We start from the raw sequence: 26,790 nt of genomic DNA on the forward strand, positions 1-26,790 counted from the left end.
GAGAGATTTGAAGTATAGAGGAGGGCAGAAAGATCTCATTGAAGCCACCAGGGAGTAAAAAGCTGTGGTGAAGACTTTCTTTTCCAAGTAGATCTGCTATTAAGTTCTAGATACAAGATCACTTTTTAAAGAGACAAGTTTCATCTGGATTACCTTACCACTACTAGCCTATTTAACTGCCATTAAGGCAAATCATATGCTTGGCTTTGAATAAAGGTACATCAGGGATTGTAATTGTGTACCTGTTTGTTTTAAGCTGCAAATACCCCATAACGATCCAGCATGTGCATGTTTTGTGTATGTTTGTGCGCCTGTGTATGGTACTTGTGCTTTGTGGGCGAGTGTGTTCGAATCCTTCATTGCTTGTTCTTTGTGTGAGATCTCAGAACGGTTATTAACATCTTGTTCACGCCATCTTTTTGTGTCATTAGGAGTATAAACGTAAACAGGTGGAGGAACAAAGACAGGCGGATAGATTGCAGAGGCAGCTCCAGCAAGAAAGAGCTTACCTCGTCTCTCTCCAACAACAGCAACAGCAGCAACAACAAGACTCCAGACCTGAAGAGAAGAAGCAACTTTACCATTACAAAGATGCTGTCAACCCCAGCGACAAACCAGCGTGGGCTAAAAAGGTGAGCAGTTCTGAAATTAGATAGAATTTTTCTCCTTTTTTCAGGATTGCAGTGCTACTATATTCTAGGGGTGAAGTGACAAATCTGAGTGATTCTGACTGGCTGTGAACACGCTACAACTCCACGGAGCTGCACTCTGTGCCTGGTCCAAAATCCTGCTCCTCATTGGTGCACATTAAATATTTAATATCTTCCGATGGACTTGACACACTTTTTCACGTTCTGTGCTGGCAGACAAATTGCTTGTCAATGGAGACGCATTGCGCCTGGTTAGGAAGCTGTGTTACGCTGCAGAAATGTTTTCCAGCACATTTTTCAGGGTCACCAGCCTGGAAATGTTTACTGCAAGTTCAACAACACTCATGCTGGTTCAGCATAATGAAACCATACAGATTAACTCTTGTTTCATCTCAGCGCATCAGCAAAATGGATATGGATAATGAAGCATACTAAAGGAAAGGAAACAGTATATAATATATTTAATATGTAATGTGACATAATTGAGTCTCTTTCTTTTTGATCATCATTCAGCAAAATCTATTGTTTTTGTTTACCATGATAAGTGCACAATACAAGACCAATATTATAATTGAATATTTAAATTTCACAGATTAAAAGAGACAAAGACTGTACATGGAAGACTGTAACGGAATTTATATAGTGTTTCATGTATGGTGCAAATCAGTGTATTTTGCCATGTCAGAATGACTCGTATTACTAATTTTTACTGAACATCAGACAGATTTTTTGGACTTATTGGCTGCTAATTTGTAGTATCAGTATAATTTTACATAAAAAGGTTCATGCTGATCCAAACCGATAAATGGCATTGCAACTTAACAGCATAGTGTTATTAAGTACAGACGGCGACTATAATGCTAGCTAATGAACTATTGCACTTTTACCACAATAGTTGATGTTCAACAGTGTATCAAAAATTTTGTGTTTTACTACAAACAAACAACTTTGCAAGGCTTTTTCGCAACAGCAAATGGCAATGATCTTGTATTGTGTCCTTTGTCCAGTGCTGTGTCCCAATTTGCTTATACTATGCCCTAAAAGTATGTACTTTTTGTGAAGGAAAAATATATACTTTTGAGTGTGTAATTAAAGAGCGCAAGCTTTAGGACATAATACTTCCTTATTAACAGACCATTTGTGTTGCTTAATTGCGAGCCTTGTCAATTATCTACACATCATCCACATTTCTGTCATATGTAACTCCCTACCTTACTGGAGAAGCAGCAGCAGGTTAATCTCCCATTCACGGGTCTTTCATGCAGAGAAATCTCCTTAGGTCTTTGGATAATTATGCATTCAGACGTTAATGTCCAAACACTTCTTTCAATAAGTTCAGTATTGTTGTTATAACACAGAAAACACAATTTAAATATTTTCCAGTTGGCTAGATATTAATTAACAGTCATACAAACATCTTTACCGAAGCCTACTACTTGACGGTTGGTCTCCATCATGTTTGTAGTTCGTTTACACTTTTCACCCACATTAGTTCAAATTGAGTTCCCGTCCAACATGCAATGTATTGCCGGCAGGATCAGCGGTTAGAGTATGGACGCTTCTTGACTTAAATTTTTTTTTACTGGAAATAGTAAACCAAATCGGAAAACTTTGGCTTACTCTTTTCAACATACTATGATTTGGGACATACAAATTTTATTTTCAAATACTATTTAGGATGGATAGTATGCAAATTAAGACGCAGCACTGGTGTTTTTGACTTTTTGTCAACTTTACTATGTTTAACAAAATTTTCTTGACTCACTGTTTCAGATCCATGGACCGCCCCAGATAAAGATCCAACCCAGCAACCGCAAGCAGTCCACACCCCTCTACTATAAGTTGGACAACCTAGGGATCCCCATAGGCCGCGCTATACTGAATCCCTCAATTAATCAAAGTGTCATGCAGCCTTTAAAGCCGCAGAAGCAGAACCTGATACAGCGACAATCGATTTCACCACCCCCCCAATACAGTGCAAAAAAAATTAGTATGGGACCTCGCCCAGGCTTTTCCCGTCCTCCTTATAAGCGGGTAACTCGAATGATCACACCCATAGTTGTAAAATCTAGCAGGCCTGTATTTCAAGTAGAAACAGACAATGAACTGTCCCCTGAAAGTGAAAAGGTAGACATGCTTTCCCAGTCTAGCCCAGAGTATTCCTTAAGAGAAGCTATGCCGAAACAGAAGCGTTCACACTCTATCCCAGGCAAGAACCTCCTTATGGTGCCGCAATGGGAGTGGGAGGTGCCTCTTAAAAAGTTTGGTTCAGATGAACCGGTTCATATGAATCGATGCTCTTCTGCTCAGGACTTGTCTTCATCACGTTTAGATTCTCCCATCTGGCGTGCTAAATCTTGTGAACGCATCAGCAATTTGCAACGTCGGGGTTCTAAAAATTCTGAAATAGCTAGGCCACTCTGGTCTTTGTTGCGCTGGATGGGTCTGTCTCCTCGAGGCTCACCTAGAGGAGGAAGCCCAGTCTCCTCTAGATCACCATCCCCGGGGAGCCGTCGCTCCTCTCAGATCAGTCCTGATTTGTCTCCCATTGGCTCCCCGTCATCCCCCGACTTTATGACAATCAGAGCCGCCAAATAAAGTGGTCTGCACTCATTGTAAATAGTTGTAAATAGCATATCCCGAATTGTAATTTTGAAAAGATTTATTTAACCCACAAAATAAAAGGTTACACCAATATGCAATTTTTTTTATTTACTGAAACCTGAGATGTACATAAATCATTCAGTTAGCCATATAACTCACGTTATCTATTTGTTCATGCATATGTTAAGCCACTCGCTTTTCCATCTTATAAGTGACATCATAAAAGCCCCTTTTTCATGTTTAACCCTGGTTCTGATTCTGAGCCCCATCAGATGGCTACTGTCCCACTTGGAAGACCTCTTTTTTTGTGTAAGCTGTAGCAATCAGTCCGGCCCATTGCTGGGTGCTTCTGGGCCCTTTGGTGATGGAGCTCCTCTTTTTTTTTCTCACAAGGTGGCATGTGGTGAACTCCTGTAATTTCAAAGCAAAAATTTACAACTTTTGAGAGAGGTTAAAAACTACAGGTTTAATATTTAGACGGAAAACTATTTTCCGTTATTGAAAGTGTTCAGACTTCTGGGCATACTCCTTGAAAGCTGAATCTGTTCCACAAGTTGTGTTTTTCTACAACAGTTCCTAATCAGACACAATGTGTAGCAAGAAACAGGACATTCATGTCAAATTCTACCCTTTCTTAATCTTAAATGCATGTCTTAATATTCAATTTAATTTAAGTTTATTTGTAAAGTGCTTTTTACAATAATTATTGTTTCAAAGTAGCATTACAAAAGGTGCACATTATTACATTATAAACAAATTAAGTTAAAGTTACAATCAAATATAAGTTATTATATACATCATAAATCTGCAATTTTATAGCAAATAGGTGATGTCTGTGTACATGGTAATAGCTGTGATTCACAGCAGTTTCACTTTCATTAAAAGAATACACTAAAGGTCTACTACACATTGTGCTTGGTTTGGATAACATTAGAAGCAAAAGTATCTTCTTAACCAATATAGTCAATGGTTTTAAATGACCAGTGGATCTAGTTGCTTTTTAGAATGCCTTTGATTAACCTGAGTTCTCTAGAACTGGGAACTCTAGAAACTATACTCATATCTTTGAGCAAGCTGCCTTCCATCTTCACACTTACCTCCCATTTCTTTTTGAATTTAACAAGCTTTTTCCCCTGTAGGCATTAGCATTTCTGAGACACTGAAATGGTTGACCAGTGTCTGTTTAGCTTTTTTAAATGATCTGTTGGTGCAAAGAAAAAGCCATCAGGCTGTAAGACACTGAAAGTCTACCAATTCTTTAGATGGCGAGACATATTTCACATCTCATGAACACATACGATTAATGTTATTGGTTACCTTAATGACTTTTTAAGATATTCAGTCTTATAGAACTTAAACCTTTTCATGAAGTTGCCAAGCAGTGTCTTATATATTGGCTTTTTATTTTGCATGAGCAGATTATTTATCCATTAAACCTAGTTGGAGTATTTTCTGTCCTTTCATCTCCAAAGGTCTTCAATCTCTCTGCTTGTAGAAGGTGCTGGTCTGCTCTAACCAATTGTTGTATGAATGACCTGATCGCCATGCAACGGCTAATTCAGCTTCTAGCTGAATAGATTGCTTTTCTCCTTCAGATGGTGGGATAGTTTCTACTGATTAACTTAAGCCATGTTTCCCAAACATGTCTTTTCTGGAGCATTTTCCAAGCCTTGCTAGTTCTCGCTTATTTGATGCTAAGTTAATCAGCACGGCCTGTTCTTAATTGGCTTTTTTTTTTTTTTTTTCCTCACAAAGGTTGAGGAGCGATCTAAACTGAACCGCCAGAGCTCTCCTGCCCTACAGCATAAAGTGGCCAATCGTATCTCTGACCCTTCCCTCCCGCCTCGCTCTGAGTCCTTCAGCAGTGGAGGAATGCAGCCAGCACGCACCCCTCCTATGCACCGCCCTGTGGAGCCCCAGGTAACATTTTTGGTGGTTGTTTAAAGCAGAATTTACCATTACTGAATAATTCTATCCACATAAAGGCCTCAAGACACTGATAATGGGTTTCTGCGCTAACTTTTTGTAAGGTTGTCATTTGGAAGAACCAAAGCTCATTGCGGAGTAGAGTTTAATTTAGCATAGTAGGACCTACAGTGACTTGACTATCTACAGCTATGGTCTTAAAACTCAATTCCTTAAGGGCCACAGCTCTGCATAGTTTTGGTCCTACCACCACCAACTTACACCTGCTCAATAGTCTATAGTTGTCTTGAACACCTGGATTAGTTGGATCAGCTGTGTTTGGTTAGAGTTGGAGCAAAACTGTGCAGAGCTGTGGCCCTCCAGGAATTGAGTTTGAGACCTATGATGTACAGTGATTTTCATTATCAAAAACAATTCATGAAAAACATACCCCTTCTTTCAGTTGTTGATTTTGTTGAATGCAGCACTTGATTTTACTTAAGTCCAGCTTATTCACTTCGACCAACCAGAAAAACGGTCCAGGGTGAAATTAATTCTCAGGGAACTGACCAGGTGCAAAAGCCCCCTATAGATGCTCATACACAGAAGCAGCAGTGATTGAAATGTTACATGACACTGCTGATGCTGTTGGCTGTTAAGATCAATCACAAATCACAAACATAACAAATGACTAGAAAGGTCATGGAAATGCGTTAGTGAAAGTGTGTCAGGATTCTGATCTCCGAAGTGCTTTCTTGCTCCTTTTAGATGGCTCATTTGGTTCCAGTGAGGTCCCATAGCTCCTCTATGTCAGTCTCGCAGTCTTTGCATGATCAATCTGCAAAGGGTGTTTCAGCCTTCCAGGAAAGCCTGGTGTCCAATCGACCAGAGATGCCTCGACAGAACTCCGACCCGACTTCAGAGATGCCCCCTCCTGCCCCTCGCATGGCCAGCCATGAGGAAAAACCTGACCGCAGTTCCCCCTGGCTGAGGGAAGACGCCGTTCCTCCCAAGGTCAGAATGTTACCACTAATGTCTTTTTATTTTCTCCGTCCAAAGGTTTATACCTGAAGTAAAAATATCTGACTGTTGTAATCACGCTATGATCCCTCGTCTCTGACGTTTGGTCATTTGTGTGTTTGATTAAAGTTGTCCGGTACTACCCAGGTGCCCCAGAGGACCACTTCTATCTCCCCTGCTCTTGCTAGGAAAAACTCTCCTGGAAACGGAGAGTCCAGTGGAGGGGGGCGGTCGGCCTCTCAGCTCATTCGCACCAGGTTAGCTCAGCTCCCGGTTAATGCACAAACCTGGGGATCTGCTCTGTGTTGATAACGCTTACTGTATCTTGATCTCTCCAGTAATCCAGACCTGAGGAGGACAGAGTTGTCTCTGGATGTGGCCCTGCAGAGAACCAGCAGCAACAGCTCCTCCAGCTCCAGCACACCCAGCTCTCAGGGTGGATCCCAGCCTGGATCCAGTGAGAGGAACCAGCCAAGAGGTGAGACTCTTTGCATTTGTGTGGAATTTAGATTTTTGATTTCTGTATTAGGTTAAGATTGCTCTTGGGACAGAAGAGCAATCCTTTCAAAGTATGCAGTACTTGAGTGCGAGTTCACTTTTGATTGACACATTTGTGGCACAAAGATCAATGGTTGCCCAGTTTTGCCGCTTCATTTCCCTCAAAGTTATACATAACTAGTTGTGGATATTTTTTAATTCCTTTCACACAATATCTCAATAGGTTTACCATTGTATCTAATGTGGGTATGGTTGTAACTGAAGTGGATTAAACATTTCTACACATACTAGCATACTAAAATGGATTAAATTTAGTTATTTCTTTATCATTATAATTCAGTTTTTTTTAAACAAAATATTTTAGTTTGTCTTTATTTTTGTGTATTGTTTACATTAGATCAGTGGCCAACTGATGCGTCATGTTTTTACGTTTCCCTTTCAGATATTTGAGTTTAAAAATGAGGCAAAAAAGTATATACATCATAATCTTTAAACAAATCCACATATTTGTATTAGACAAGTGTGAAATTAAGTTGAAAAAATATTATATTCTGAACCACATGTGAAATCAGACAGTGTTGCAGTAGCTTGAGTCCCATTTGACCTATATTTTTAGTGCTTTATCTTCTGCACACCATCATCCAGGAGAGACAAACAAGCTGCTGGAGAATCAGGACACAATTCAGGCCAGGTTCAAACCTGGGTTCCTGTGAGCAAACCTTTTGTTATGAGCCAGAACTGCCTACCCTACTGCTCCGACATGCTCATTTGGATCAAAGTGTGTGTGTAGGTGGTCATGGTATGTTGTGAGTGACTGGTTCAGACATTGCCCTCCCCAGAATGCCTCAGTTTGACATCCTCAATGGGACTAGTTGAGCTGGCTCTTTATTTTTTGTTTCGTTTCACTCTGTTCACCATGTCAGACGTGCAATACTACAGTCATCCTCTAGAGAGAGAGAAGTGGATGTATGGTTTGACATAGTGGATACATGGTTTGGACACTTGATCTGTTTACATATTTCATTCCAGTCCAGCAGTTGGTTTTGTAGGTAGCAGTTTTATACCATCTGGCCCATTTACATCTGGTGTTGAAGATTAGCATTTTTGATTTTTGCTAATAACAAGAAGATGATGCTAAATGTTAGTGTAAATGGGGTGTAAGGCATTTAGAGTTTGTCCACTTCTAGAAGTGATAGAAATCTCATTCAGTTGGATCGTTCATATTGTAAACACTCATGTCATGTGGTAGAATGTGTTTAAAAAGCTACAAAAAGACCACCCGTTCTCAACCTACATGATATTTCACTGTATTGTATCAAAACATACAGATTCATGCAATTGAAATTGTGTTTTCCATCCACCCCTTTTTACATTTGACTTTTTTGTTGATAATTCTTTGGATGTGTAAAATTATTTAATCACTTCCGGTACTGACTAATAAATTGTGTGACCTACACTACCTATTGTGTGACTACCGCCCTGCATTGTTAATAATATGGTTGGATCCTTCTATGTGTTCTCCAGGATCTGGTAAATCAGAGGGATCTCCAGTGGCATTACAGGAAACCTCCAAGCCCATTCAGGAGGAAGGCAGAGAGCTAAGCAAACCCAGTCGGCCTGCAGTAAGTTGCATCTCAATAACCTTCAAATATTATTTAGCGATTCTTTATTACCAAATTTGCAGTTCTTACTATTTATCGTTTTTCTGTTTTATCAAGCATTTTTTAAAGGTGCTTTTAGTTCTCTTAGGATGTCGATGCGACTTTCAAACAGTTCTAGACTAAACAACCTTGAGGCACAGATGCTGTTTTACGGTTGGAGGCCAAAATATTTCAGTCACTACATTGTTCAGCCTCTTGGCTAGTTTTCCCCTTGTGAATGATCAAACGATTTATAAAAGTCATATGTAAAGTGAACATTCTTGGCTGAAGCTGGCTGGACGCAGTTGCCCAGAAGTCGATATCTGCAATTACGTAGCAAAACAAATTGTGTTTTCCACAGTAAATATCTAAACATTCTTAAATAGAGAGGCATCAAGATGTGCATACTGCATAATCAATACGATAAGATTACACCTTACTGTATTTAGATTTTTCGTCTTGAAGAAGCTTACACATGGTGTGTTGATAAAGCATTGTGATTAATATTTGCACAGAGGACTAAAGCCGTGCAAAAAGTTTTGTAATTCGCTGCATTCAAAAGTTCAAGCTTGGTAAACTTTGACCTGAGAAATTGCATCATATGCCTCTGTAAGATCTATTGAAGATCAAATCATGACCTCTCTATACACAAATTTAAAATATAGACCAATCGCTATTTTTTTTAAATGTCTAATATTCATGTGTAATCCCACCCCTTATTTTTTAGCACCATATGACATCATTTTGCGTACTCAAACTGTGACCACAGTGTAAAGCTGTTTATGAATAACAATCTGTATTAACCAGTTCTAGCTGAAGCTGACTAGACCCACTTTAAAATGCACACACACCCACAACCATTAAAATAAGAGTCAAAGAACCAATAATTTTTTGTAAGGTTTCTTTAGATTTTTTTCGAGGAAACGTACACTTTGGCCCCCTTTACACTAATACATTTTACTTTTAAAGTGGTGTTTAGAATGAAAACGATCCACGTCCACACTGGTGTTTCACCTAGTGTTTCTGAAGAAATCTCCGTCCACACTATATCACTTAAAACGCACACCACATGACCACACACACACTCTCTCATGATGCGCTGTCAGCGGGTGCTTTAAGAATACCTCTGCAGTTGAGAGCAGCACACGTAGGACAGTTCATCAAGGATCTTCCACTGAATTTGATCTCACTATAGTTGTTAAATGTGATATTTAATTCATCTTGTCTCTATCTAATTACTTTGGTATTTTGAATTTATTACTTGTTCTCAGGTAACGTGTTTCAACTGAGTGCAAAGATAAGTTTATATATTAATGTAACCACTTACACTGTTTCTGCACATTTGACTGATTGCTTGCCTTTATTTCCTATATTGTATAAACTCATTGTACATTATACTTTTATAATGGCCATTATTGATTATTAAAACTGATATTCAGCAAAAGAGACAGGATATGTTTCGTATTTTTCGAAGAAAATGAAAGGAGGCAGTTATAGTAGCCTACACTTTTCCCTTTAAAGATTTACCCGATGTGTCCTCTGGAGTTTGTTTTTCATATCAAAACTTGCAAAGTCTGATCTTAAGGAAAGGATGCAAGACTGAACTTTATGCACTTATTATTGAAGAAAAAGCCAAATCAGATAGGTGAATGTCTGCAGCCACATGTCTGTTTTCAGATGTCTCCATTTCCCCTATCCACACTGACATGAAGCAGCATCGTTTTAAAACCAACACTGCCTTTTCAGCGTTTTCAAAACGCTCAGTTTTCGGGGGCCAAAAACTTCAGGGTAGTGTGGACAGAAGGCGTAACTGTAGCAAAACGTATGGATTTTAAAACTAAAACTTATTAGTGTAAACGGGGCATTGGCACATTAAAAAAGTTTTGAGCAGAGGACTAAAGCTGTCTATATAATTAGCTGACCAACAATCTGTATTACCAAGCTCCAGTGCTCTGTCTTTATGCATGTCTCTCCAGTGTATTCTCTCTGTGTCTACTCTGTTCTTTATCTGTCCTGTCACCTGGAGCTTAATCAGGTCTGAAGAGGGCTGGTAACATTCCCATCCATCTTTCTCTCAGTCGCTCTCAATCTAAAGGTTGTTTGGCAGAGGACTGTGGGAATTCCAGCCTGCTAATCTCAATAGCAACGCTGACTTGAGAAAAGCTTGTCCTCTTTCACCCTCTTAACTTTCTCACCAAGCTGGATTTGTCAATGGATTCTGTGTGGTGGTGTGTCATTCCCTCCCCAAAACTTGGCTCAGATTATTTTACCCTGGCGCAAATAACCCTAAATGTTTGTTAGGAGACTTGCCGTTTCCGTAGAAACTGGAGTTCCAGACTGGGCATTTTTATGTTGAGCCTAGCTGGGATTACAGGTCAAATGCAAACTGATTACTGATGACATTTGAAGGGGAGTGCCCAAACTACTCATTGTTTGAGCATTAACATCAACTGAAAAATTACAATGCTTGTTTCAACATAAATATTGCAATGTGATCATTTGCAATAATCACATCGCAGGATATGCAATTTTCAGTTTGTATTATAATTTATCATTTGCATGTGTTTTTGATGCCTATGATTGTATAATGTTTTAAATGCATTCAGGTATAAGAAATTGTACCTTTTTTGACCTTAACTATGATTAATTTTATTGAATTATTTTATTTTTATCATTCTGTAACTGTACTTGAATACTGTTCTCTGGCCATAAAATACTTTTTCAGCTGTATCTTTTTCTTGATTGTATTTATAGATTGTTATGCATGGAAATACTCACAACACCTGCAAATACAGAATTGCACTACAAATAGCAAAAGACCACAACAAAATTGTATCGGACCCCAAAAGGTTTCTAGATTGTTTATTAGATTTTATAGAGATGCATTTCCAATGTAGAATCATCCCAATTGATATAACATTAAGAATTCTTTCCAAAAATGTAGTAGTCATCTGCTGAAATCGTATTCATATCACAATATATATGACAAAATAAAAAAAATGTTACAATGTTAGAATTTTGTACTAAAATTCTTATGAGACCTGGGCATGACATTCTTTCTTGCACTAGGTGGTGAAAGAATTAGAACACACTAGGCGAATTGACCAATCAGAGTCCATTATTGGTTTCTGAGGGAGGGGTTTCATAGAATTCTACAAGTCTACAGTTTTTTTTTTTTTTTTTTATGAAAACTGAAACAGTTGTGTAGAACAAAACAAATAAAATTTAAAAAATAAATACATTTTATAGTTCACTCCATAAATAAAAATTATAATGACAATAATATTGTAAACTGTATGCTGTAAAAGTGCTCCAACTTTTTACCCCTGGTGGAGAAGTGTCTTGGGGATTTGTTCACAAGTGAGAAAACAATGGAACGTGAGATTTACAGGTGGATTAGTGAAGCGGTATCAGTCCGTTGTGGTAAAGAAGGAGCTGAGCCGAATAGCAAAGCTCACAATTTACCAGTCAATCTATGTTCCTACTCTCACCTATGGTCAAGAGCTTTTGGTCATGACCGAAAGGACAAAATCTAAGATACAAGCGGCCAAAATTAGTTTCCTTCATAGGGCGGCACGGCTAAATGTTCTAAAGGTTTAAAAAAAGAGCGGTCAATTTGCTTTTTTTTCCCCAGAGTTTTCCATTACATTTTAAAAAAAAATGTATATAAATATATATGACATTTTTCTCAACTTGTTTTATCGTTCACTTGGTTATTTTATTACAGCCCTGTCTTGGACTTTCGATTAAATCATCTTATGCTTGAGCAAAGCACAGATAAAGATTATTCACCTGCTGAGTAAGAATCAATCTTTACATTTAAATGACCTTAATCGCTAGTGTTGGGGGAGCTGCTTGGAAACTGTGCTTCAAGAGAGTTTTATGTAAAAATTTTTAAAGAACTTTTCATTATTGAACATTTCCATTAATATAACCATTCAAGAGAACCAAAGAGAATATGTGTATGTGTATGTGTGTGACATGCATGCATACAAACTGCACATACACATTTATATAAATTTGTTGGCAGTCACTTTGAATAGTCTGCCAAATTTGTAAAGGTTAAGAAAATATGTAGCATAGAATAATATTGCTGTAAAAACAACACTGTGCTCACTAGAGATATATTTATCTCTTTCCCCTGCTTTTAGGATCTGACTGCCCTGGCTAAAGAACTGAGGGAGCTGCGAATAGATGAGGTCAGTCGACCCCCTCTTAAACTCACAGACTACTCCTCTTCTAGTGAGGACTCTGATAGCAGTGAGGATGAGGATGGTACGGTGGGACACGACGGCACTGTGTCAGTCAGTGACATACCCAGGATCATGTAAGTTCATGTACATTTGTTTTCTCATTTCTCAAAATGATTTTCTTTCAAGGCCCAACATTTAGTCAATGTGCTTTTGAGCCCTGTTCCTTTTAGCCCTCTTTATCATTATTTATTCTAGTAACGTTAAACATAGGAGTGCTAAAATTATAATTGATCTTTTGATGTGAATAAGCAAAATCCCAAGTTTGTCATATTTGTCTTCCTCAGGCCATCCGTTCAAGGAAATAATGAGTCGTTCACGAGCAGCCATGATGATTCCCTCACTGACTCCTACAATGATGAGTCTAAAGATGGGACACTGAGGATGCGAGAGGTAAGATGCCATCAAATGTCACATTGGGTGCTATTTTAGATGCTGTGTGCACTTCTCTCTCGCTTCTCAAATGTTTCAATTTGAGTTTGTTATTCTGTGTAGAACAATGAGAGGCAACGCTTAGGCCATGGCGAGAGCAATGGCTTTGCAGGCCATGGAAACCTACCAGACCTCCTGCAGCAGAGCCACTCTCCATCCGGAACTCCAACAGGCCTCAATTCCCAAGACCTGGACTCTATGGATGAGGTAAATAACATTTTAGACTAAATAGGACTTGATAGATTTTGATAGCCCTTCTATCCTCCTTTCGTGATGCGTTTGTATTCTTAGACTCTCGAGAAATAATCACCATCAGTCATTTTGTCAGAACTCGTTGTCTGTTAAAGGCACAGTATGTAACTTTTGTCATAAGGTGGCTTGCATTCACAATAAACAAAGGTGTAGTTTCAATACACTTAACTGTGAAATCATGGGAGTTGTCGTTTTTATTACATCCTATGTAACTCCTGCAGAACTCCTGTTCATGGATGAGCTAAAGTCTACTAAAACGCACAACATATTAAGGCATCTTTTGGTGTTTCTTGATTTCTATAAAAACAAACCTGGAAATCGAGGATGTATGAAATCATTATCATTCCAACACAGGACTCAGTTTGTGTTACTAGTTAAAATAGCTTATTTCTCTGGATTTAAAGTCAGGCTGACAGCAAAATATCAGCCACTGTACTAGTGTTTTTGGATATTTTATTGAAAGAAATTGTAATTAATGTGCCTTTAAACACCATTTGTTTGATTTTATAATATTTCTCTTTATTTTGATACCCTGGGGAAGATTTGGGGATTTGGTTAAACCAAATTTAGTTCTGAAGATTTTGTTGAAAATAATGAATCTTAAACATCTGGAAGTAACTAAGCCTGGTACAGTCCTATCAACACGTGACATGACAAGATTCCAGCAACAAGCAAGTTGGCTGTCTGCACCAAACACAACATGACAGAAACATTTAAATACCAGCCAATGCACTCCCAATGAAATGGTAAAGGATTTCAATCTAATTAATACTTTTTAAACCTCTTTAACATTATCAATATGCTACTGTGTGACTGAAGTTGTTGAGCCACGGTTCTGATTTTCATTTTCAAACCGTCATTAAATTTAGTATCAGTTTTTATTTTGTTTTTAAGGTCTGAGGTGAACTATTAGCTGCTGTTTTCCGTAGTATGACAATAAATATCTCAAAAAAGTGTGTTCAAACTCGCACTGGTAGCATTTAACACTGAATCAAGCACATAATCTGTACTTGGTCACATAATCTGAGCTGGTCTTTGTCATAGTAGTATATGCTGTTCTTCTGCGGTTATGTTGCAGAAATTGAAAGCATTTTTAAAAATAGAAATTTCACACATTCCGGTCATAGATGGTTAGGACAAAAGAATCCTTCTAACATGGAAAAGATACATTTTATCGCATCGCAGCATCTCATCACATGTTGTTAGGACATAGTGTGATTTTAAACAATACAGCCATAGAATTTGGCTTGACGTTCTTTCTTTTCATTCATAAACTTTTGTACTTATTTACAGTGTTGGGGAAAGTTACTTTATCTCTTTCAGCACTTGCTGGATTTTTCATCTTTTTTTAAATAGAGGAGCTTTACAATAAAGAACTCACTGTATAACCTTTATTTAACTTAAAAAACAAAACAAAAAAAATCCTTGGAGAACTTTGTGACCCCAGAGCTTTACATGCCTTATATATAGATTAATAAAAGTTTGAAGCAATTTGTTTAATTTAGTACTAATTTAGTACTTTTTGTCTTATTAAAAAGTAAAACCACTGTTTTCAGACAATCCTTATTTCTTTTTTTTTACATGTTTTCAAAATAATGAGAATATTTCTATGCAGATATGCAAGGTTTTCCTGGATTCTCTCATTGCTTGCAGGATTTAACCTGATTGATTATTTTAATACAGCAATTTTTAAAAAGAGAATTAACTAAACTAAAAAGTAACTTGGGAGACGCAGTGGCGCAGTAGATAGTGCTGACGCCTCACAGCAAGAAGGTCGCTGGTTCGAGCCTCAACTGGGTCAGTTGGCATTATTGTGTGGAGTTTGCATGTTCTCTCTGCGTTCATGTGGGTTTCCTCTGGGTTCTTCGGTTTGAAAACAAAATGAATGAATGAAAAAAGTAGCTTGCATCACATTAAAAAAAAAAAAGTAAGTCAAATAATACTTAAGTTTGAGAATTAATGCGTTGCTTTACTCGTTACTTAAAATAATATTGATATGTAACCCATTACAAGTAACGCGTTACCCCAACACTGCTTATTAATACAACAAAATATTCTGCAGGCTGCAAACATTTTATGAATGCACTCAAAAACACTGGCTCCAACTGTTTTTAAAATGCTGGTAGGGAGAGAGTTAAGATTTTCATAGCCCTGTCAGAAGCATTATTTACTGATTCACGGTCGAATGTGAAAGTTTAAAATTTCCTGCTGAGTCATAGAAATCAATTTGTCTGTCCCATCTATTATCTTAACCGAGCGATTGCACTTCTGCAGTATTGTTAGCCCCAGGCTGTTTTTCTCTGAATGCCTGCTATTAAATCACTTCACTGGAGCTGATATGGTACATTTGTTGTGTTTTATCAGTTTGGTCTTGGCGGTGGTTCGAAAGCTTCTTTCACTCCTTTTGTGGACCCACGAGTGTATCAAACCTCCCCCACAGACGACAACGATGAGAGCTCAGCAGCCGGTAAATATACAAATCACAAAAACGCATCTTTTATCACCGCCTACAACAATAAAAGGACAAACATTTATGGAAAGTTCTACATTTGGGATGAAATGGGGTTTAAAATGGGTTTATTCGGAGCATTGAATTAGATAAAAGCATTTCAATATAATTTGGCGGTCTCCTGCTGAGTTTGGTTCTTGTCCAGGTTTCCAGTGATGAATGAAATGCTCCATCCTTCATATTGTATAATGTGTATTTTGAACTCTACAGCTATGTTTGCGAATGAGCTGTTGCGTCAAGAGCAGGCCAAACTGAATGAGGCCCGCAAGATCTCTGTGGTGAACGTCAACCCCACCAACATCAGACCTCACAGCGACACGCCAGAGATCCGCAAATACAAAAAACGCTTTAACTCCGAGATCTTGTGTGCTGCTCTATGGGGTACGTCAGTTTGTGTCTGATTATTTGATGCCCTTTTCGGGTGGTCTGCGTACATTGATGTAAACTTTCGTTTTTTTGCATGCCCAGGTGTTAACCTCTTGGTGGGCACTGAAAATGGTCTGATGCTGCTGGATCGTAGCGGTCAGGGCAAGGTTTATAACCTCATCACCCGCAGACGCTTCCAACAGATGGATGTGCTGGAGGGTCTAAATGTCCTGGTCACCATATCAGGTTTGTCTCATTATAAAAAGAGCTGTGTTAGGTCACCCAAGTTGATGTTTTAGAGTCATGTAGTAAGAATTAGGGCTGCACAGTATATAATTTCAGCATCAATATTGTAATGTGTGAATCTGCAATAGTCACATCACAGGATCTGCAATGTCAAGCTGGGATTATAGTTGATCAGCATTACCATTCAGGATGTGATTTGTGGAGTCATCGCAAAGTTTAACCATAAAAAAAAAGAGTGAAAGGTTTTCACTTGGATGTTTTTAAGACCTGTGACTGTTTATGATTTAAGCAAACTTAAATCAAAAGATTATAAATGTAAATAAATGAAAATGAATTGTATTTAATTATTTATACAATGTGGATTCTACACTATAGTGTTATTTTATCTATTGTTATAACATTTCTGCACATCAATTCTATTAGATTCCACAGAAAACCATACAATTAATTCGTATTTGTTTAAGTTTATTGTTCTTTATGCAGATACTCCTCTACAATCCCAATCAGTGTAAGCATATGAATTTATTCCAAATAAAGTTATATGTGATCTTGTGAACTTCATATTGTCATATATTCATCATATCCATGTATATTACGATACGCCTATTGTAATATCGCAGACAAACTAAATATCACAATATCAGTTTTGGCCAATATTGTGCAGGGCTAGTAAGCGGAGATTATTGTTCCTAATTTATTTAAAGGTATAGTTAAAATTTTTTCCAAAACTGTTTTTTTCTTATGTTGATCGCAAATGAAGACATTTTAAAAAATTGTATCTGGTTACCACTTACTATGACTTTTTTTTTTCTTTAATAGGGATATCAGTTTCTAACATTATTCAAAATATCTTCTTTTGTGTTAAACAGAAATAAGAAACCTTTATAAATATTTGGAACCACTTTTTTTCCATTTTTGGTTAAATGTGCATTTAGGGTTACTGAGGAAATGTCCTCAAACCAATATGACATAAAAGAAACTTCCCTCCCCCTAAAATGTTATTGAATCTGGTGGCATCTTTTTGGGATACACATATTTTGTTTTAAGCTAATGACATTAACATGTCTCATCATTATTTATTGCAGGGAAAAAAAATAAGCTCCGTGTGTACTACTTGTCATGGCTAAGAAACCGAATACTGCACAATGACCCGGAGGTGGAGAAGAAGCAGGGCTGGATCACTGTTGGTGAACTCGAAGGCTGCATCCACTATAAAGTTGGTATGTGAATTATATTTATAAAGGGTTGTGGCAGTGAGATTTTGTACCAATAAACACTTAAGCATTTAAGTTATTATTGAATCATATTTGAATAAATTAAGATACATCTTAATTAGGTTTTCAGTTAAATATTTTCAGAAAATATTAAGTGTGGTGTGATTTTTAACTTGTCAATATTGTTGCTTAAAAAAAAATGGACCCAACTTTTTAAAACATTTCAATATTAATTTTATTTCATAATTTTAGTAATGTTAGCAGTATATTTGACAATTGGATTAGCTGCAATTTATAGTAGTTGGTATTGTAAAGTAACAAAATACAAATACTCAAATTACTAACGAGTAGTTTTTCTGAGGAAGTGTACTTTACTAATTAGTTTAAAATGTGTCATGTTTAGTGCTGTATCGGCTGTACTTTTACTCCCCTATGTTCCTTCAACCTGTAGTTTTACTAATATTTTTATTATATTTGGCTAAGTAAAATAATTAGTCCTGTGATTCCTGTTCAATCAAATCATGAAAAATTGCATCACACTGAAGACATGGTCGCTTTATATATGCGCCAAACATGTACAGTGTGGAAGCATTAAAAAGAGACATAATCATTACAAGTAATGACAGAGAGACTGTTTAGATGATGATGATGATGATGTATATGGACTGAAATGGCATTAACCAATAACTAAATGCACTACAGAATGTTTCGTTTTCACACACATTGCATGTAAACGCATCAACCTTTCACAGTGTAATACTCATTCTCACTACGCCTTGATTACTTTTAAAAGGGTTATTTTTTACTCACACTTATATTTACAACAGACACTTTTAATCTATTTACACTACACTTTTAGGTGAGTACTGGTTCTTTTACCTACATTTATCAGTACTTTTTCTACCACTGATAGTAGCAGCATATTAGCCAAAGTGAGTCTGTATTTAGTTTATTTTCAATTGATGTATTAATAAAGTGTAATGCATACTTGTTTATTTCATGTTATATTATTTGATTTAAAATATTATGCATGAATATAAAAAGTAGCAGCTTGTAAGACCATGTTAGCCTACTTTTTGTGCACACTTCTATGATAAAGCAGTCAAACGATCTGGTCTTGGGCTGTTTCTTAATATGCATTCTTCAGCAGTTTTGCGTATTCCTGTTCTTGTGTAACTTCATCAAAAATCGCCAAAGTTCATTTTCAAAACTAAAGCCCGCAAGATCGAAAGATGCCTGAAAGTTCCTGGATGAGATAGAGACTTGAGCACCGAAGTTGCTGGAGAAGTCATTGTGACTGCATAAAGGAGGTGGAAAGTGCAGCATTTTATAGAGATTTATTAAGTTAAGAGATGGAACTTGATATGACATGGTGAAAGTAAGCATTACCATGAAAATCTTTATAGGCATAAACACACTAATGGTGTTTATTTGCGGAAATAAAGTTTGTATTAACATCTGATCTGGAAAGAATGATCTTCACAAGAATGCAAGTGCATTCTCTCTGTTCTTGGTATTGAGAAACAGCTTTGGTAGTGTTAGGGTGGTCTGAGGGTGTTAAATCAGAGACAGTACAGTAGGCTAATAGATACTAAATCTTGTAGATTGTCATTCTGGTTGCCTCTCAGTGCACAGAGAGGCCCAGCGGGACATGGTCTGCTTCCTTGTTATAAATATGATAGACTGCAACTGTGAGCTGCAGGTAACTGAACGCACGGTTTACTTTGTTTTCAGTGAAATACGAGAGAATCAAATTCCTGGTGATTGCACTGAAGAACTCGGTAGAGATTTACGCATGGGCCCCCAAGCCGTACCATAAATTCATGGCTTTCAAGGTATGGTGCTCTAAGAACATTTTCTCATCTCTCAGTTTTTCTCTGCATTTCTTACATGCTTGCTTTTCTGCCTATTTAGCCAGTTTGTGACAGAATCATTTGTAAAGGGTAAAAATGCCTTTGAGGTTTGCGTGCATTAACTGCCTGTTTATCCAATTGTTAAGTCTTGACATGCATCTCTTTCTGCCTGGCAGTCGTTCACAGAGCTGCAGCACAGACCTCAGCTGGTGGACCTCACAGTAGAAGAGGGTCAGAGGTTAAAGGTCATCTACGGCTCTAGTGTGGGCTTTCACGTCATCGATGTGGATTCCGGAAGCCCCTACGACATCTACATACCGTCACATGTAAGTGATGTGATTGTAAATATTATCAACTGAACAAAAACAGTAGTTTCATACTGAATAGTGCTGCAATTTTATTGTGAAAATAAAATCACTTGATAAACTAAATAATTAAGACATATAGGAAGTATTTACATGTGTTGACACTTTTCTGAGGTAGGTGAGAGAACTCAAAAGGGCGGCAAGTTAAGGAAATCTGTTCATATAAAAAGCATCAACAAATAGAGAAATAATTATAATCAGCTTGAAAACACTTGCGCACACAAATTCTCACAACACATGCAAATACAGAAATATGCTGCAAATAGCACAGATCACAACAAAAATGTGCCGGGGCACCATAATAAGTAACAAACCCAGCTGCTTCCTGTTTTGAGTGGTGTTTCAGGGATCTAAGAGGTGAGTTTTCTTTTTGTGTTTATTTATTTAAAACATTCTGATATTGTGTTTTTTATGGACTTTTAATTCTGGTAGTATGGACTTTATTTTGAATGTTATTACTCAATACAAAATAATTTTTACTTTCACATCATCAATGTGAATTCTGGAAGCTCCTATGACATCTTCATACCATCACATGTAGTAAGTGATGTGTTGTAAATGTTATAAAATGAACAAAAATAGTAGTTTCATACTAGGTAGTGCTGTGGTTTATTATAGAAAAAAATCACTTGATAAACTGAATATTTTTTTAATAAAGACATTAATAAAGTTCCCTGATGCAATGTGAAGATCTAAATGTATTTACATGTGTTGACACTTTTCTATGGTCTCCGTCAGAGCTCAAATGCGCTGCAAATTTAGAGAATGCATTCAAATAAAGAAAAAACATCTACAAATAGAGAAAACATTTTAATCAGCTTGACAACATTTGCGAACACAAATCTTGTGTTCGCAAATGTTGTCTAAGAGGGGAGTTTTACTTTTTTTCTGTTTGTTTATTTTAACGTCCTGATAATATGGTTAGTATGGACTTTATTTCAAATGTATTTACTCAATACAAAACAATTTTTACTTTCACATCAATGATGTGGATTCTGGAAGCCCCTATGACCTCTACATATCGTCACATGTAAGTGATGTGTTCGTAAATGTTAGTGCTGTGATTTTATTATGAAAAAAATAAAAAATAAATCACTTGGCAAACTGAATAATTAAAACATATAAGAAGTAACCTGATGCAACGTGAAGATCTAAATGTGTTTAGATGTGTTGACACTTTTCTGAGGGAGCTCAGAAAATATTTGAATCAGCTTGACAACACTTGCGCACACAGATTCTCACAACACATGCAAATACAAAAATAGGCTGCAAATAGAACAGATCACAACAAAAAATGTGCCGGGGACCATAATAAGTGATGAACCCGGCTGCTTACTGTTTAGAGTTAGTCAGGGATCTAAGAGGTGACTTAGTTTTTTTTCTGTTTGTTTATTTTAAACGTTCTGATAGTATGATATGTATGGACCTTTAATTATGGTAGTGTGGACTTGATTTCAAATGTAAAAACTTAAATATATAATTGCAATTACTCAATACAAAAAAATACATGTATGCGACCTTTCACACTGAGCCCAAAGAGACAAAGCAAACCAAAAACATAGCTGTTGACAAATTCAGAACTGACTGACTATGTTTACATGGACATCAGTAGTCGACATATTTGCCTTGTTCAGAATAAGGCAATAATATAATTAAAGTGTTTACACAAGTTGGTTTTTGAATGTTCCTTTCATGATCCTGTTTTACATGTTATAGCACATAGATCGATTAACGTCATTGTGTCACCATGCTATCCACATTCCTCTGGAGTTTCATGTAATTTCAGGTGTTTCGCTCTTAATTTTTCGACTTTACCTGCAGTTTGGCACTTTCACTTTCATTCAGGAACATTTCATGTGTGCCCCCCGTGACAAACAACATAATGGAAGCGATTATGAACTGCTGGAAGAGTGCAAATATAATTTGATACAGCACACCTTATATGAAAAAAAATCCGTATTTCATGATACTTGTGTCAAATAGCTGTGTGTGTATGGACTATCCTGTTACAAATTGCGGTGAAACGTCCTACATGATGTAATAGTCTGATTAATGTGTTTACATGTCTGTACTGCACTTAAAGACAGCAACTAAAATCTAAACACTCCACATGTCTCAATTCCATTTCTGATTAGTCTGATTATTAATCATATTAAATTAATCAAAAATTGCTGTTTATGTGATACTCTTAATCAGAGTATTGTCTTAAGCATATTAAAATAGGTTTATTGGTGTTCATGTAAACATATTGCAAATTTGCATCTCATAAAATGCTTTTCTTGATTTTACACCAGAAACACAAACTACCATGTTTCCAGTTTAATAAAATATTAAACTAACCATTGATTCATATTCTCTTGGCAATTTACTCAAATGTTAACGAATAAAAAAGATCTGTTCTCCAGAAAACTCAGAAAACATAGAAAACTTGTGTTTTTTTTTCATTGTGATTGATCATGTACGTTGTGAATAGAGGTTAATTGTTTTGGTTTAGGAGCATCAAACATTTACTCACTTTAATCATGCTCAGCCTAAACAGACTTTTGTCTTGTGGGAAGTTAATATTGAATTTCGACAGTTTTGCCACAATCCCCAGTTAATTTGTTTTCCTGATACAACACAAATAATTGTATAACTACAAATGAAACATGAATGCACCTGTTTAGACCTGTGTTCATCTCACCGATAACAGGCTGTGGTTTGGCATCTGGAAAAACACAATTTAGCTGTGCTTCTGGTTAGGGGATCCAGTTACAGGCAACATCCTCTCAATTGGTTCAGATGTTCCCTTGGCAGTGTTGCTCTTGGGGGTTGTAGTCTAATCTTGGTGAAATAACATGTGCCTCCACATGTTATGTTCCCTTCACGGCATTTGAAAGTGTGAAAAGCGATTTCAGGAAGGCAGAAGCTATTTTTAGACCAATTCATGAAGAAGCGGTTAAAATAATGAGCTGAAATTGTAATGATATTCATCAAATGAGAAATAATGTTCTATCTGTCTAATAATGTGTTTAAGCGGAAATATGCTTAAATATATGTGCCAAAATTAGTTGAGCAATTTATTGCATTTTTTCCTTGTGTACATTTTTAAAAAATAAAGCTTCTTTAGTGACATTGATAGTTCAATGATGAACATTTGATGTCTGTGGAACAAATATTATTTAAATTCAAAAAGGTTCTTTAAATTAGTAGTTTATCTTCAGATAATAAAAAAAATGCTTATGAATTTTTCATTAAAAATTTTATTCATTTTTAATGAATTTTTAATGAACCAAAGAAGTTCTTATATGACACCAATGCAAATACTTCTTTTAATGTTTCTTTTTTTGTTTTTTGTTTTGTTAATAGTGCACTTTTGCAGTACATTCCCTTAAATTCCCAGTAAACATTAATGAACAAGATTGGAAAATGTGGCCCTCTACTGGTCTCCTTTAGCACTGCAGCCTGTAACATCTTTTTTTCTTCCTTAGATTCAGAGCACTGTGACTCCTCATGCCATCGTGGTGCTTCCGAAGACTGATGGCATGGAGATGCTGCTGTGTTATGAAGATGAGGGCGTTTATGTCAATACCTACGGCAGAATCACCAAGGACGTTGTCTTGCAGTGGGGAGAGATGCCCACCTCTGTTGGTAAGTCTGCCACAATGACATATGTCATACTGTAGTTGGTGCTATATTTGTTTTAGGACTTACTTGCAGTCATTTAAAAAACTATGTTTTATAAAGCAGGATTTAAAGCTTGATTTAGGCGATGCAGTGGCACAGTAGGTGGTGCTATCGCCTCACAGCAAGAAGGTCGCTGATTCGAACCTCGGCTCAGTTGGCTTTCTGTGTGGAATTTGCATGTTCTCCCTGCGTTCGGGTAGTCCGGTTTCCCTCAAAGTCCAAAGACATGTGGTACAGGTGAATTGGGTAGGCTAAATTGTCCGCAGTTTGAGTGCATGTGTGTGTGTGGCTGTTTCCCAGAAATGGGAAAAGTTATATGCATAAGAGATGGGTAATTTATATGAATAAATTAGACTTGGACATGCTATGTTATGTCCACATGCCTCCTCATTCATTTCACTTTTTGTGTGTCGTGTTTGAGCTTGCTCAATGAGCATGAGCAAATGTGTCATGGTTTTATAGTGGTGTTTAGAGTATATTGCAATTAGTTTTTATTTCACATGACTTTTCAGAGCTCAAAATGAAGGATTTACCAAAATCTGGAGGAGCTCTTGAAAGCAGCAGGACTGTGGGTGCATAAGCATAATTTTTTGTCTAGTCTATTTGAAAGAGAAGCGATCACAGTTGCGTTTCCAGACACGGTTGCTTCATGAAAGAAAACAGGAGCGCGCACGCATTTTAAACGGTCACGCGATTCTCTTCAGCTGTTATTTTTGTCAGTCATGCTGCTTCAAGATTTTAAGATGGCAACTGCACGCATATTGGGTCATCCTTATAGTCGAAACCTGTTTTTAAGAAAACTACAATTTAAAAGTTATTTTCAATCAGCCAAAGTGGCTAGTGGGAGTGTCCATCTAACCCGCCAAAGCTGAAATCTACCCGCATTTAGCGGGTGTTAATGTCAAGCAGTGGTTCTCAACCATGTTCCTGGAGGACCAACAACACTGCACATATCTATGGCTGCGTCCGAAATCGCGTACTACTCGCCTACAAACTCTGAAAACTGAACTGACACTGTTTCAATTTACTATAATCTTCTATGTTAAGCTGCTTTGACACAATCTACATTGTAAAAGTGCTATAGAAATAAAACTGAATTGAATTGAATCGAGTAGGTACTTCATTTGAATTTAAATTTACTAAACGACCATTAGAAAAGTACACTTTATATAGTAGTAATGTGAGTGGTATAAATGGAGCTCGGACGTATACATCCGCCATTTATCATTATCGCGTGACCTACTTGCATCAGTTGCGTTGCATCACTCCCATTTATGAATTCTCCCACATGGCATCATGGGATAGCATAGAATCAAGGGGATACATACTTAATAATCTTTATGAAAGTAGTTGGACATTCTGATACTCCATGCATTCTGTTTTCCAGAACTGGTTTTAGTGTGTGATTTCGGACCCAGCCATTGTTTCCTTACCCAAACACACCCAATTCAGATCCTCAGCTCAATAGCAGAGACTACTCGATCTGCAAAAGGTGTGGGAGGTTAATGAAGCATGCAAAACATGTAGTGCTGGTGGTTGTCCAGGAACATGGTTGAGAACTACTGGATTAAAGCATATTTTTTTAACTAGAATTCCAAAATTAGCCAGCAATAGGATACTATGTTTAATTATATATTTATTAGTATAACATCCATCTGCCATGTTGTTGATTAGATATTAACATATTTAGATGAGTCTCTTGTGACCACTTGGGTTCAGATTTTATTGAGAGACTTCTGTCTTTTTGGTCAGGTTTTAATGAGAAGCACACTTACTAGTAGGAAGAAAGACAGCTGGATACTTTTTACCTTTAAATTTGAATATATAAATGAGCTCACATATTGCTGTATAATGTAACAATGGACCTATTTGAGTGTGTTTCTGTACCCTTCACTGCTGTGGAAGAGAAAACAACCATATTGACCATTGAATGACTCTTTATTCTATTCATCAAGTCAGCTAGAGAATATGTAGCGTATTGTCTGTATTGACAGATATGACCATGATCCACGGTCGCAGTGGCACTGAGGTCCAATCGGCCTCTATTGCAGTGTGCGTTTGTGTTAGCTTGCTCTGCTAGCAGCACATGGGCAGGGCTTGAGGGATCTGCCAGCGACAGTAGTGCATCGAAACAACAAAGGGCTGCTTCACATCCTCTGCCTTATGGGAAAAGATAAAAGTAGTTCACCCAAAGTTCAAAAACAATCCAACTTGGCTTCAGCTTCGCTCATATTTTGAGAAGTATGAATGTAGGTGTGTGTGTCTGTGTGTGTGAGAGAGAGCTTTTTGACTAACATGAGCTGGAGGATTTTGGGCTTTTGGCAGACTTTATCATATATAATAATCTCAGTGGGGGAAGTGTTTGGGCAGAGCTCCTCACGTTTGGCAAGCTGTAATGATTATTTGTGTTGCTCGCGGACAGAATTATTCCGTTTTGCGCCATTCCTATGCAATGCTCACTAATCGTCATGTTGGCTTACTGTTTATAAAGAAGTCATGGAAGACATTCCAGGGAGGTCACAATGGGCTATAAGCACAGCTAGAGTTATTCAGTCAATGATGAACTTCCAGTGAAAGGTTTATGTGACTATTTTCAATTTCATAAGGTTCCTATTACACTATCAATGTTGTAATGTATTTAAAAAATAATCAGTTAAATAGACTAAACCATCCATTTGGTTGTTAATGAGATGAAAAGCCAATTAAAAGCAGGCTCTGTCTAGCAGCAGGCTAGCGCAGAAACTGATTGAAAATACTGTGGTAAAATTAATTTCCATATTTTAAAGACATGGTGTGGTAAAATATAATTTAATGCAGTGCTTCATGTTTGGTCGGAGACCCACTTTATATTATCTCTCAGCCAGGCAGTGAAGATCGCCGTTTTTTGTTTTTTTTTAATCAGATCTTAAACATGGCGATTTGTATGGGATGACAATTCACCGGAAGCCGTTGGGTTGGCTGACTGAAATTAAAAGTCAGTGTGCATATACCTCATTTGCTTTTTGTAGAAAGAAAAGTGAGCATTTTATTAAAAACGTAGTAGTTTTTGAAGCGATGTATTTTATATTATACGTAGTATTAGAATCGTAATTTACAGTACATGACCAACCGAGACAATTTCTAAAAATGTCAATAGAGGCCATTTTATTATACTTTCAACATCAAAGTTCTAAATAAATTTTAAAAAGGCTTATTAATCCCAACCTATGTGTAGATTTGTGTGTCTGTGTGTGTGCATATGCGTATAGGTATAGCTATACCTAGGGCCACATGGAATCTGCCGACATTTTTTTTGCTATTTCTGCTGAGAATTTCGGTAA

The 26,790-nt window shown here is 37.1% G+C and overlaps 1 protein-coding gene across 8 annotated transcripts in view; it reads left to right on the top strand.

Moving 5' to 3' along the window:
* tnika (TRAF2 and NCK interacting kinase a) overlaps window positions 1-26,790 on the top strand; it is a 159,439-nt gene that overhangs the window by 124,098 nt on the left and 8,551 nt on the right. For 2 of the 8 annotated variants that reach the window (XM_005163387.5, XM_005163389.5), the window contains 17 exons: window positions 432-632; window positions 2,424-2,684; window positions 5,010-5,174; window positions 5,928-6,173; window positions 6,309-6,436; window positions 6,518-6,657; window positions 8,202-8,299; window positions 12,469-12,644; window positions 12,855-12,960; window positions 13,063-13,206; window positions 15,616-15,718; window positions 15,971-16,141; window positions 16,229-16,372; window positions 17,458-17,592; window positions 19,321-19,421; window positions 19,616-19,765; window positions 23,275-23,434. In XM_005163387.5, the coding sequence (XP_005163444.1) occupies window positions 432-632; window positions 2,424-2,684; window positions 5,010-5,174; window positions 5,928-6,173; window positions 6,309-6,436; window positions 6,518-6,657; window positions 8,202-8,299; window positions 12,469-12,644; window positions 12,855-12,960; window positions 13,063-13,206; window positions 15,616-15,718; window positions 15,971-16,141; window positions 16,229-16,372; window positions 17,458-17,592; window positions 19,321-19,421; window positions 19,616-19,765; window positions 23,275-23,434 (2,629 nt within the window). 8 annotated transcript variants of the gene reach the window in all.

The sequence above is a fragment of the Danio rerio genome, chromosome 2, assembly GCF_049306965.1.
Source record: "Danio rerio strain Tuebingen ecotype United States chromosome 2, GRCz12tu, whole genome shotgun sequence".
In the NCBI taxonomy this organism is placed as follows: Eukaryota; Metazoa; Chordata; class Actinopteri; order Cypriniformes; family Danionidae; genus Danio; species Danio rerio.